Raw genomic sequence first — 13270 nt, forward strand, 5'->3', positions numbered from 1 at the left:
TTTCAAATATATAGAATCAATATTAACAGACGAAAACCATATTCACGAACAAGTTAAATGTCGACTAAAAGCAGGGAATTCGTGTTACTATTCGGTTCAAATCTCATGTTGTCGCAAATTCTGTCGAGGAATTTGAAGCCTAAAATATATAAAACGATAATCAACCTGTTGTTCTGTATGGTTGCGAAACATGATCGCTTACTCTAAAGGAAGAACATACACCGTAGACTGAAAGTATTTGAGAACAAGATCCTGAGACGATTATTCGGACCCAAGAGGAACGGGAATGGAGAATGGCGGAACTTCATAACGAGAAACTACATAATTTATACGGTTTACCAAACATTGTTAGGGTCATCAAGTCTAGGAGGCTTGGGTGGGCAGGACATATAGCCAGAATGGAAAAAAGTAGAAACGCTTTCAAAGTGTTAGCGTCAAGACCAATCGCTAGCGGTAGCGGTAAGACCAAGTGGTAGCGGTAAAACGACCATTAGGAAGACCTAGGCGCAGATGGGAAGACAATATTAAGATGGATCTTGCAAAAATAGGAATACAAAGTAGAAACTGGATCCAGTTGGCTAAGGATAGAAGTCAGTAAAGAGCTTTTGTGAACGCGGCATTGAACCTCCGGGTTCCATAGGCTATAGAGTTAGTTAGCTTACGAAGCATGAGTAGATGCCTAGGCTGATACTATAAATAGATTAAATTCCCATTTTCTGAAAAGATGGGTTCTACTGACATTGGATAGTCTGTATATTCTTCGTGTGCTAGGGCCTAGGGGAAAAAAGGAGATAAGATTTCATATCAGGTTACGTCACGCAGTCCCACGCCTTCATTTTTTTTCATTAAAAATGTAAAAGGCAAGAGAAACAAATTTCATCTCACTTTCCTTTGTGGCAGTCGGACACAAATCATCACACTTTTCTGCAAAAAGCACTTTTCAAATCGGATTAGTGGGAGAGCCTCCAGTTCCAATGTTGGGGGGGACATGTATCCGAATTTCGTCGGAATTTGTGCCCGTACCTACAGCTGAAGGCAAGTTTTCAGCATGAGGAGAGGGGTATATCCTCCTCTGGCATTTATTGCAATTTGTGCCCAAGTAGCGGAAGTGGAATTAATGCATATTGATGAGACTACTAAACGCACTACAGCACGAAGTTCAGTTTGAAATACTATAGATTACGATTCTTTTTTAAAAATGGAAAAGCAAAGAGGAATCAATTTCATCTTACATTCCTTTGTGGCAGTCGGACACAAATAATCAAACTTATCCCAAAAAGCACTTTTTAAGTCAGATTATTGGGGGGGACTGTCCCCCCAGGTCCAACATTGGGGGGACATGTCCCCCTCGTCCCCCCTGGGATTTGCGCCAGTGCTCTACGGCATTGTTACAAATGATTCAGTAAGCTGATTTAAAAAGAGACGTGCACGATTTTATAAACATGTTAAAGCAATACAGGCTGACCATGTAACAATCTATATCGAAACGTTTTAATGTATTTATAATACAGTAGGACCTCGATTATCCGACACAGTCTCCGGGCTATATCTCAGTCCCTATTCAATCGATCTGTTTCACATTTTGGTCAATATAACTAGGTATCCTTAGATGCGTACCATTCAAATTTGCTGTAAATCGGTTAAATAAAGGCATAGAAATGTCCCGAAAACTGTGTCGGATAATCGTGGCTGGACTATCTATAATCCGAATAATAAATCTGTTCAAAGCTTTTGAAATTGATGTGACAAGACATTTTAATGGCGATTTTCGAAATCAGCGTGACCGTTTTCTTAAGAATCACCTTCTTTGATTGCGGAGGTATAAAAAAGTTTTTATTTATTGGGCAATGTTATTATCGTCACTTAAAGACATACGTTCGCTCGTAAACAAAAAATAATAATTAGGTGGATATCTCAAAAGCGTGGAGTTTCTAGGCTTCGTCCCATTGCGACTTTTCATCAGGCGACAAAAATACACAACATACTGCAATGCCAACCAATTTAGCGAAATCCGGATTTTCATAAGCTCTGAGCGGAGTCTTCTGATAGTTAAGTTTAATACAAAGAGAAATTAAGAAATAGGATTTTGAGACATAGGAAACATTTAATGATAAATTGTTCTCGAATATCAAATGAACCAGAACAAGAACCAGAAGACATCAAAACAATATTACCTAATTTCCCTAATAAATAATATTACAGATAGTCAATTTACGTGTTTTGTGCTCTTCATGACAAGTACAACGTCGTCAAATTAACACGTACTTCATGCCTCATTCACTAGATGGCTCTTAAAATACAACTTCGAAATTTAAATCTACCTTTTCGTACTAATTACTTAAGCTGTAATTACCGTTCGAAAATTTTACTTATATCCGAAATTTCTTACGTACTTCAAGTTTACGAAAATCGGAAACCGCGTGTACTTAAGTTACAATAATGAAAATTTGGGAATGGAAGATATCTCGGAACAGTAATATTTCGCTTCGTAATTTTGCGTTGCTCATGTTCTATTCCCATACCAGTCATTCTGGTTAAGGTTTCGTTTCTGTTAGATTCACTTTGAAATGATGTATTAGCTTCCTCCCCAACAGGAAAATGCAAGGAATTTGTGTTGAAAATATATTATTATTATGCATTTAGGTGTAAAATAACGTTAAATTTAACATTTTTACTCCAGGATCATTGGTTTATATTCTTGGCAATAGTACTGACCCACGGTGTAGCTGCCAGTAAGAAACCATGGTCCAGTGTCAATAACCTAGGGGTTTCCCCATAGGTCAATTACCTAGGGGTGCAAAGAAGCACTCCTCTAAATTATAGCAATGGAACCTTGGCCAACTCCGAAATTTTGGGAGAGGTACATGGGACGCACCTTAAATTTTAGAAATTGTCAAATTTAAAAATTTGGTATGGAAGTATAGGACGGGGTATGTACCCTTGTAAGTTTGGGTAGTTCATCTCGTTACCTTTCATAGGTTAAAAGAATACCAAAATGTAAATTTCGGAGTTTCAAGCCAAAAGTTTAAAAGTTAATCACAATTTTGGGCTGCATTCCATTAATCGTCCTATACTCTGCTGTCTTGCTAGTGTCACAATGAATGCGTTAATGGGGATATACTTCAGCATCAATTCCATCTTAATAGGCGGTATGGTTATCATAAAGCATTATGTTCTGGCTTACAGAGAAAGAAAATATGACTCTCTCAAGTTCTATGCATGAGGACATATTATAGATTCAATTCTCAGGTTAAGGAAGAACTACCAAGCATCTGTGACGTAGGAGTTAAGAAAGAAAAGTGAGTACACAGACTGCGCCACTCTATAATCATAAGACAAAATAAAGGATAATTACGACATTACTTGCAGTTCAAGCTGACGGAATTTACTCAAATGCATTTGCGATTTGTTGAAAAAATTAGAAGAACAGTAGTTTACATTTTTCCTTCATTTGCAACACGTATCGATCGAAAATCACCACAATATTGTCTGAGTCTTTTACCCTGAAAAGGAGGTTTTCGTTTGGATTTTGCTATTCAACGAAAGGAATATTTCTGACTTGTCTGCTAAAAGTTTTCTCTAATGATAATCCTCGTTACATTTTATTCATGACTTAATAGTAATGACGCAGTTAAAGAATTACACACGCGTATTTAAGATGAGAGAAGAAACTCATGTGTGTTACGCAAGCGTGATACTGGAGTAGATCATTGAATTGGTATTTTCACACTAGGTTGCTACCAGGGGGTTGTCTCCAAAAGTGACCATTTCAGAAAATTATGTACTAAAACACGTTCAATATATATTATGTTACTTAGGTCATGTTCTACAAGAATACAAGGGAGAAACTTTATGTATGAATGTTTAGAGGTTCAAATAATTCCATATGCAGGTTAACAAACACAAAGGGAGACCCAATAAGTGTTTCAATTGTAGTATATATACCCAAAATGAGGAAGAGGAAGTGTAAAAATTTGTTTTTCGGAACGATTTGAAGTGAAACTTAAAAAGGTCAACTTTATTACTGTGATTACACAATTCTGTTTGATGTTAAGGATAACTTAATAAACTTGAGAATACCTGCAATTAATGGTTAATATTTCTTCGTAGGAACAAAGAAATACTGTAAAACATAAATGTCCACAGACGTAAAGACTTACATAAACGTTTCTTTACTAGCATAGCTTCTTTACTAGGGTAACGAAAAAGCTTGATCTGATGTAAATTCAACTTACCTTATATTGAATCTGAAAGTATAAAGGTATACCTTTCCCTTGGTAGGCAGCAAGATTGAAACTAATAGTTAATGATGTGTAATTCTTCCCAACCAAAGTTGGGGGAGATGAAACAATGGGATAAGCTGTAAGAAAAAAGTAAGACGTTCCTTAAACATTTAAGAGAATATAATAAATAATGTTTGGTAAAATCGAGTTTCCTTTCATGTAAAGTAATAACAATTGATTTGTCTTTATACGTGTAAATCAAACCATTAAGCGGCTCATATCAATTCAACGTATGAACTCCGTAAAAAGTTCTCAAATTATTCCTTGAATTAATTTCACATTACAAGAAAAGTATGAATAAAATGTTATTAATTTATTCGACAGCATTCTGCAATCGGATTGCCAGTTTCTGGGCGCAGCCTGTAGTGTAAGTATTTGAAATACATTCTAAAGGTTTAAATGTTGACGAATTAAACCTGCGCTCTTAAATATGAAATTACCTATAGCACAGCCACAAACAAACAAAAATAAAAATAAAAATAAAAAATAAAAGTTCTGTACACCGGACCCCAGGGTTTGGATTCGATGTATTTTGTTACACAGAATCTAGGTTTCGAAACCTTTTGTATTATGGGTGAAAAACGTTTAATTCGTATCCAAATTCGCTCAAATGTTTCGGCCATAAAAGAAAAGGTCAAGACAAGGTCAATCATCTTAGGGTTTCGAAATTTGGATTCTGTGTAACAAAATACGTCGAATTCATACCTTATAGTCGGATGCACAGAACTTTTATTTTTTGTGTGGCCAATTATACCTATGTTATATTCAGTTGTTATTTATTAGGATTATATTTTTATTGTAACAATGGGTTAAATTTAAATCAGTTTGATTGTTATGCTTATATCATTGTGCGACACCAACACAGTTTTCGTTCAATGATTTGATGCATTTGGGGACGAAACATTTGATAGTTATGAATTGTAAAATTAATTTTGTACTTTCAAATCTGTAACATCGACTTGATAGGTATAATAACAATAATAATGGTTGTAAATTTTGGTGTGTATCTTTCGAGAGAGCAAATGCGCTGATCCAATCCATACAAAGCAATGCCTGTTCAAAGCAATGAAATATATTCTCGTTATACTGGTCAGTAATTATTGTAATTTGAGCTCAGAAAAACTGCGAAGTGACGTATCAAGATTTCTACAAAACAAGAGTCTGTTTTAAAAATATGAATAACGAGGGTGCCAGTAATTACTAATTTATTTCCGTTTAGTTCGGTATAGTATGCATTTAGTTAGTAAAGCGATATTAGTAGTTAGTTATAGTGTATATAAGTGTAAGAAGTAACGGTGGTATGCAATTGGATGACCCATTAAGCTTGCAAGAAATTTTAAGGAAGAGACAAGTATTAATGTTGACTAGAATTTATAGAAACAGGAGGAATAGGAATTTTAATATTTTAATTAAATTACCCTTTTCATAATGTGTATCCACGATTTAATGTATCTGTAAAGTGGACATGCCAGTAGTACTTTTATGAAATTTACCTATGAGGTATTACGTATCATAGTGAAACATAATGGCCATGCACGCTTGTCTTTTATGGAAAGGAATACATTATAAAATGGCATTTCTAGTTTGAGAATGCTGCTGAAGATCAAAGTCAGTAGATGTGTGAGTTTGAAACAGAACAACTTCTACACCCTTGTCTTTTATACAGTTTTGTAACAAGCTTGCGATGCTTGTGAAGTGCAGAATGGATTAACTGGAAGAGATTCTGCAGCTAAAAGACTTCGCTAATAGTAACCACTTTGATTATCTTTAATAATGGCACAGATACAGAAAACTAGTATATTGTGCTATATTGTAATATATATTAACCTTCTTATGTATAACAAAGTTTAGCATGAACACACAATATTGAGTTTTATTTCATTAAATTATGTACATACTTCTCGAACTCATATACAGTATGTCACACTCTTATTCATATAATCGAATTCAAAAGAAAAACATTATGTATGGAAGGCAATGGTGGTATTAATAAAACATGGCACATTCTTGGAAGAGTAAGGTGAAATCATAAAGACATACTCACTGCACAAAGTAGTCAATACGAAGACATCATATGTTAGGACAAAAGCAAACATGTAAGAATACGAATTTATACCACTTTGTTAATCAAATGAGTTAAATGAATATACTAAAGGAACTAACTAACAACTAACTCTATGGCCTACGGAACCCGGAGGTTCAATGCTGCATTCACAAAAGCTCTCCATGACTTCAATCCTTTGTTGACTGGATCCAGCTTCTAGTTTGTATTTCTATTTCTGCAAGATCCATCTTAATATTGTCCTCCCATCTGCGTCTAGGTCTTCCAAATGGTCATTTTCCGATTGATCTTCCAGTTATAACTTTCAAAGCGTTCCTGCTTTCTTCCATCCTGTCTGTATGACCTGCCCACCTGAGCCTCCTAAACTTGATGACCCTAACAATGTTCGGTAAATCATATGAATTATGTAGCCAGGTGGGCAGTTTGCAAGTTTTTCAGAATCTTGTCAGTAGTTCGTAGATCTGGTAATAAGAATGACAGATATACGAAATGCTTGAAGCAATTATAATTTTGGGTAATAGTATTTTACAAATCATTAAAAATTTCTTTCAAATTTATATACTCTACTTTTTGACAAATGCAAAATCACGATGAGAAACTCAAAGCAGCTCATTTAGAATAGATAAATGTGTTTAAACTATAGGTGTGACCATTTTACTATTTACGTATAAACTCATGTCATGCTTGAAATGTTCAGTTATATTTTAACAGTAAGAGACTAAGAAATGATGTTACTTACTTTCACGGCAAAATGGCGGATAATATCCATCTGCACATCCTTCAGGACAAACACCCGTAAATCTATTACAAGTTGAATTGTGTGAACAATGTGCACATTTTTGCAAACAACTAGCTCCAAAGTAACCTTCACTGCAATCTAAAATATAAGCAAGAAAAGGGAATAAAAAGTAGAAGCAATTTGAATTATTTCTACATCTTTCCCTTTGTAATGTAAATTATATAAAATAATATTTATTGTTTATTTTTTTTAAAAAATCCTATAACAAAATGTTAGTCTCTACTTCTTAGGAACTTTGCGAGAAATTCCCATTGATGTTATGAGAGACTTGTGTTAAATGTTCTAAATATACAGGGTGAGCATAAAGTCTTACCCTGATTACAAAACTGATTACAAAACTTTATTACAGAAGTACCGTTTGACATAATAATGTAAATACTGTACAGTTAAATAGGTTATTATTACAAGTTTTTTAAACACCAGTTACGTTAGACCACTTCAACGTGTGCCCCCTTGGTAGCTCGGAAAATGTCTAAGTGGTATTCCAGTTCCCGCCAGGTGTTTTGTAACATGTCTTCTGTCACAGTACCCACCATTGGTTGTATCCTAACTTTCAGTTCCTCGACTTCAGTAACAGGTGTGGCCATACGAAGTCACAAACTTACGATGAACGCTGATGGGCGATTTGCATTCGTGATATCACAGCACGCTATTGATCTTAAGACAACTTGTAATACTAACCTATGTAACGAACCAGAATTTACATTATTCTGTCCAACGATTATATCGTAATAATTTTTTATAATCAGGGCAGGACTTTATTCTCACGGTGTATTTTATTTACTTTCAGATTTTAGCTTTAATTCATTTATACATAATACTTATTAATTGGTACCTGAATATGAATAATATAGATTGTTCAATAAGACACATAATCTAAAAGAACTGCTACTCGTGCCAGTACTAAAAGTATCCACACTTAGATAAACTTTCGTGGGTTCTTTTTATATTTATTTGACGGTGCGGATTCCAATAGAACTAACGTTAAGTATAGTAATCCATGGAGCCACGAGAGAAATTGCCTGAAACTTCAAACATAAATTTCTTTAAGATATTTTAAAGAACATTTTAATTCATTTTCCCACAATTGTGTAAAATTAAACACAATCCCTTTATAGTTTAGTTTCATATTTTATAAGGTAGAAATGATAACTACGAAATAATTAGCAACCCAGACAACACGTACGTGTACGACACATGTGCACTATCCATGCATAAGCCGTACATTTGCACATGTGCATTTGTGTGGATGATGAACACATACATAACCCGTGCATAAGCTGTACACGTGAATTTGCGTGGATGAAGCACACATACATAACCGGTGTATGTGCACATGTGCATTTACGTGGGTTATGCACACGTACATAACCAGTGACTAAGTCGTGCATGTGCACATGTGCATTTGCATGGATAAAGTACACATTTACATAACCCGTGCCTAAGCCGTTACATACACATGTGCATTTGCATGGAACAAGCACAAGTACAGAACCCGTGCTTAAAGCCGTTATGTGCACATGTGCATTTGCATGGATGAAGCACACATTTATATAACCCGTGCTTAAGCCGTTATGTACACATGTGCATTTGCATGGATGCAGCGCACGTACGTAACCCGTGCTTAAGCCGTTATGTGCACATGTGCATTTGCATGGATGAAGCACACATTTATATAATCCGTGCTGTAGCCGTTATGTACACATGTGCTTTTGCGTGGATGCAGCGCATGTACATAACCTATGCTTGAGCCGTGCATGTGCACATTTGCATTTGCGTGGATGAAGCACATTTAAATTACCGGTGCTTAAGTCGTTGTGTGCCCATGGGTATTTGCACGGCTACTGCACGTGTGTATGAGACGTCCATAATACCGTGCAAGTGTATTCTTTTATTTTCATTCTTTTACTCTCATTCTCATCAACAGAAAGTAACGTCCATTTTTGGTAGGTGTCGTTTTTCCTTCACGTGGTGTTATAGAGACTTTTCGACGAATAACAGCTGAATGATTGTAAAAACTCCATAACGTCCACTAAGCTAGAATACAAGATCAACAGGTGACAGCATTGTACTGATGTAACTACAGTCAGACAGTTCATAGGTTTACAAAATTATTTTCGTGACCGATTACGGCAGAATATGTTGTGTTATTTGTTACTTGGCAAACATGTCAAAGATACTACCTAAAGCTTTGCTCGTTGCAAATAATAAACTCCAAAACTAAAATTCTCACTGACAATTATTAGTTACTTGTTATATACTTTGAAGGTAATGTCGCTGCAGTTATAGATGGTGTTACTGCGTAAGACACCAAATATATAAACTAATTTTTTGCGTTGCATCTCGAATTTGCTTTTACATCACCTCCGTACTACGAGAAAATCACCTGTGCACTACATGTAAGTCATCTGGGTACTGCTTCAAGTCACCTCTATCGTACATGTAAATCATATGTGTACTGCGTGTAAATCACCTCTGTCCTACATGTAAATCACCTGTGTGTTATGTGTAAATCATCTCTGTCCTACATGTAAATCATCTGGGTACTGCGTGTAAATCAGCTATGTGCTACGTGTAAATCACCTCTGTCCTACATGTAAATCACCTGGTTACTGCGTGTAAATCACCTGTGTGCTACGTGTAAATCACCGCTGTCCTACATGTAAATCACCTGTGAACTACATATAAATTGAATACGTGCTACTTGTAAATCACCTGCGCGGTAGGTGTAAATCACTTGTGCAGGACGTGTACGTGTGCATTGCACATGTTCTGTGCACGTGAAGATGTTGAATAGGACCTGGCATGTATGTGTGCATCACATGTACAGGCGTGCATTTATACAGATGATGCACATGTTGCATCCGTGCAATTGTACATGTACTATACGGATACTGTACGTGCATTGTGCTGTCTGGGAAACCTTTATTTAAAAAGCAAAGAATTTGAAAAATTGAACCAAACAGTGCAGTTATCTTTTCACACAAATAATTATAAGCAAGAGTTCTTATACATATATTAATTTTTAACAAATTATCTTAAAAAGGAACTGGGAGTTTATTAAGAAAACGTATCTGCATATAATTAACTGATGTTTGTAGTGTGACATATTCAAAAAATTCTCCTTTATGACCAATAGTATCTGGTATATATATTAGGGTACGTAGAAAATAGGTGGGGTCTGATAATTTCTTAAATTTGAAAACGCCTGGAGTAGCAAAAGTTGTCTAATAGGAAATGTAACTGCCATACAAAATTTGAACAAAATCGGTCAAGATTTTCTGCCCCCACCAACGCCATCTTTGTTTTTCCGTTGTTTCTTGAACACTTTTTCTTTACATATAATTCCACTTTTTATGAGGCTATTGTTGGAGTTTCTAAAATCCGAAAGCGCCTGGGGTGTCAAAAGTTGCTGCTTACTAAACCATAAAACCACCGTGCAAAATTTGGACACAATTGCTCGAAGTTTTACCCCACACCTGCGCCACAGCTATCATATATAATGGGCCTGTTGATCGTTCTCGAATCTAGATATAATTAATGCAGTTATCGTTAATATGTCAAGTTTTGTCTCAGAAGATTAAGAAAAATGTAAGAAGGAAGAAGCAGGAATTTCTTAATCTTCGTTTAATTTTCTAAAACTTTTCGCTTATTTCTTTATCAAAATATTTCAAATATTAAATACAATATTATAAAAGAGCTTTCTTTATTGCAATATAGTCTTAAAAAGATTATCCGAAACTTCATATCTTATTTAATTGAAACTATAAGTAACATAGGAATTACTTCATGGTCCTATAAAAAGCTTTTGCTTGGAAAGCTGGCATGACACTTCGTGAATGAAGTTTGTTCCAAATAAATAACTCTCTTGCTTCATATCCGCAGAGTCAGAAGCTTCGTCACCAATTTGACGTTTCTTTCCGCGAGTTGAGTATGGCAAGGGAATCTGGTAACTTCTCGTCTCTACATTACGAATTGCCATAATTCTTCTTCTGAAAGTGCGGCAGTAACGGGAGGCTCTGTGACATCGCAGTCTTGCCACCAAATGAGGTCCACGTAATCCTCAGAATCGAAGTTGGTGCTTGGAATTTAAATTCCCTGATTTCCTTTTGTTCGTTTACAGAGACGCGCATTCTTGCATTTATGATTCGCCGAACAGCAAGTTTTCACATGTTTTCTGTCGTCGTGGAGCATTGCCAATAGCAAGTTCTCCGGAGCGGCGAAATACGCATTTCTCTGGATAACACGGAAAACAACTTCTCTGAGTTCTGGTATGACATATCGAGCAAGAGAGATGGTTTGCAAACGATGCTTTGAGCCATATTTGCAGGAAGGGTTGCACTTTATCAGAAACCAGACTGGTGCATACACGCGCGAGACGCATTGAACAAAGATGTGTAGCTCTTCGGATGGGTTTTCCGTGCTGACATGTAACCTCAGTACTGTACTTCTAGCGTAATCCACCGTGAGTGGGATAGTGGTCCACGACTTCTTCGCGACAAGTCGATAGAACATTCCCTACGAGCAACTGCTTCACAAATCTCGGAAAAGATAGTTCTGTCACTGCTAAGATCTTGAACAATTTCTTGCGTCAGAGTTGGCACATTCCTCGAAGATTGATCGGGACGACTTCCAATCTTAGTAAGTCAACAGGCAGTTTTATACTTTGTTAATAAAATTACATTCTAGTTCTAGCAGAGAAGTGATTGATGTATCCTAAACACTAGATCTTACAATACATCTATATTCTTTCTTGTCTTACAAAACGATCTAGTTTCATCATTTTACGGAGAATATAGATGGCAGTATTATTGTTTTACGGGTTCCGAATGTATAAGCCTAGTTTAGAACAATTTTTGATTTCATTTATTTACAATCTGTATTCAGCTCTGAATTATTATTTATTTATTTATGCTGATTTGGTCGGTTTTATGACTTGATAAATATTTATTATCGACTTTTTCACATGATTTAAGGAATTCTACGTTTGCTCACTTCAAAATTCAGTACCTATACCATTACGGCTTAAACAACTTTTTGCATTGCTGCACATTGTACTTTCCTAAAAAATTAAGTAGTTTGGTAGAGTATACCTAGGCAAATGTTATACAATGCTTAGTACGAGGGTCGTTCTGAAATTAGTACCTCCTATTTTTTGTGGTCACTTCGTATGTCCGTGCCAGATGTTGTTGCTGTAGTACTAATGCTTGAACCTTCCTCTTTTATTTGCGGCTGGTCCCATTGTTCTGCGGTAGTTGGCGCCAGCATAGGAGTGTTCCAAAATGGAGCCTGATATGGACGTGCGTATAAAACAACGATGAGTGATTGAATTCCTCACTGCTGAAAGAATTGCGCCGATTGAAATCCGTCGACGCTTGGTAAAGCTCTATGGAGACGATACAATAGACGTCAGCATGTAAAGCGATGGGTACGGCATTTAAAAGGTGGTGAAAATGCCGAATAACCCTGCACAGCTGTCATCCCTCGTAATGAAGAGCGTTTTGATCCCGTGGTGACTGCCGGATAACGACCAGAGAATTGTGTACAAAGCTGAATGTCCGCTGTAATGCCTTGGAAAAAATGCCGGAACATCAAAGCTGTAAGGAAGTGGTTAGCCTCAGCTGGTTCCCATTTTTACAAACGCGGCATGCAGGCTTTGGTTCATCGTTGGCAATTGTGCATAACGAATGGTGGGAACTATGTGGAAAAATGACAGTCTGTAGGAGAAATATTGCTCTGTTTAGCTGTGCTATTGTTATTTATGTATATCCATTCGTTTCCATGAAAAAATAGGAGGCATTACTTTCGGAGAATAGCACAGTCAATGCTTTCGGAGAATACATCAACCTACAATGAGGATGTTGTAAAGGCAGTGTGCATATATCCTGCAAATAATTAGCGAAAGCATTGACTCTCTCATTATCACTTTCAGGAGATTGATTGTGAAGAAGAGTAGGAATATTGTGATGCAACATTTGTCACTGAGTTGATTGAATCTCTTCTAGTACTGCGGATAGGAGGTATCAGTTAGAGTTTCGCAAGTTTTAACCCACTGTCGGTTTTTATATGTTGTGATATAATTGGTGATGATATGTTGCATGTATCGGTGGTGAAGTAATGATTCTC

At 36.2% G+C, this 13270-nt stretch overlaps 1 protein-coding gene across 4 annotated transcripts in view; it reads right to left on the bottom strand.

The window, feature by feature from the left end:
• The window catches only part of LOC145673404 (uncharacterized), a 491254-nt gene that overhangs the window by 191186 nt on the left and 286798 nt on the right, over nucleotides 1–13270 (bottom strand). For 3 of the 4 annotated variants that reach the window (XM_081743072.1, XM_081743073.1, XM_081743071.1), the window contains 2 exons: nucleotides 7085–7222; nucleotides 4236–4360 (listed from right to left, as the gene is read on the bottom strand). In XM_081743072.1, the coding sequence (XP_081599198.1) occupies nucleotides 4236–4360; nucleotides 7085–7222 (263 nt within the window). The remainder of the gene's footprint in view (nucleotides 1–4235; nucleotides 4361–7084; nucleotides 7223–13270) is intronic. The other variant, XM_081743074.1, reaches the window with a different exon arrangement.

Source organism: Thermobia domestica, chromosome 16, assembly GCF_964235325.1.
Source record: "Thermobia domestica chromosome 16, izTheDome1.hap1.1, whole genome shotgun sequence".
In the NCBI taxonomy this organism is placed as follows: domain Eukaryota; kingdom Metazoa; phylum Arthropoda; class Insecta; order Zygentoma; family Lepismatidae; genus Thermobia; species Thermobia domestica.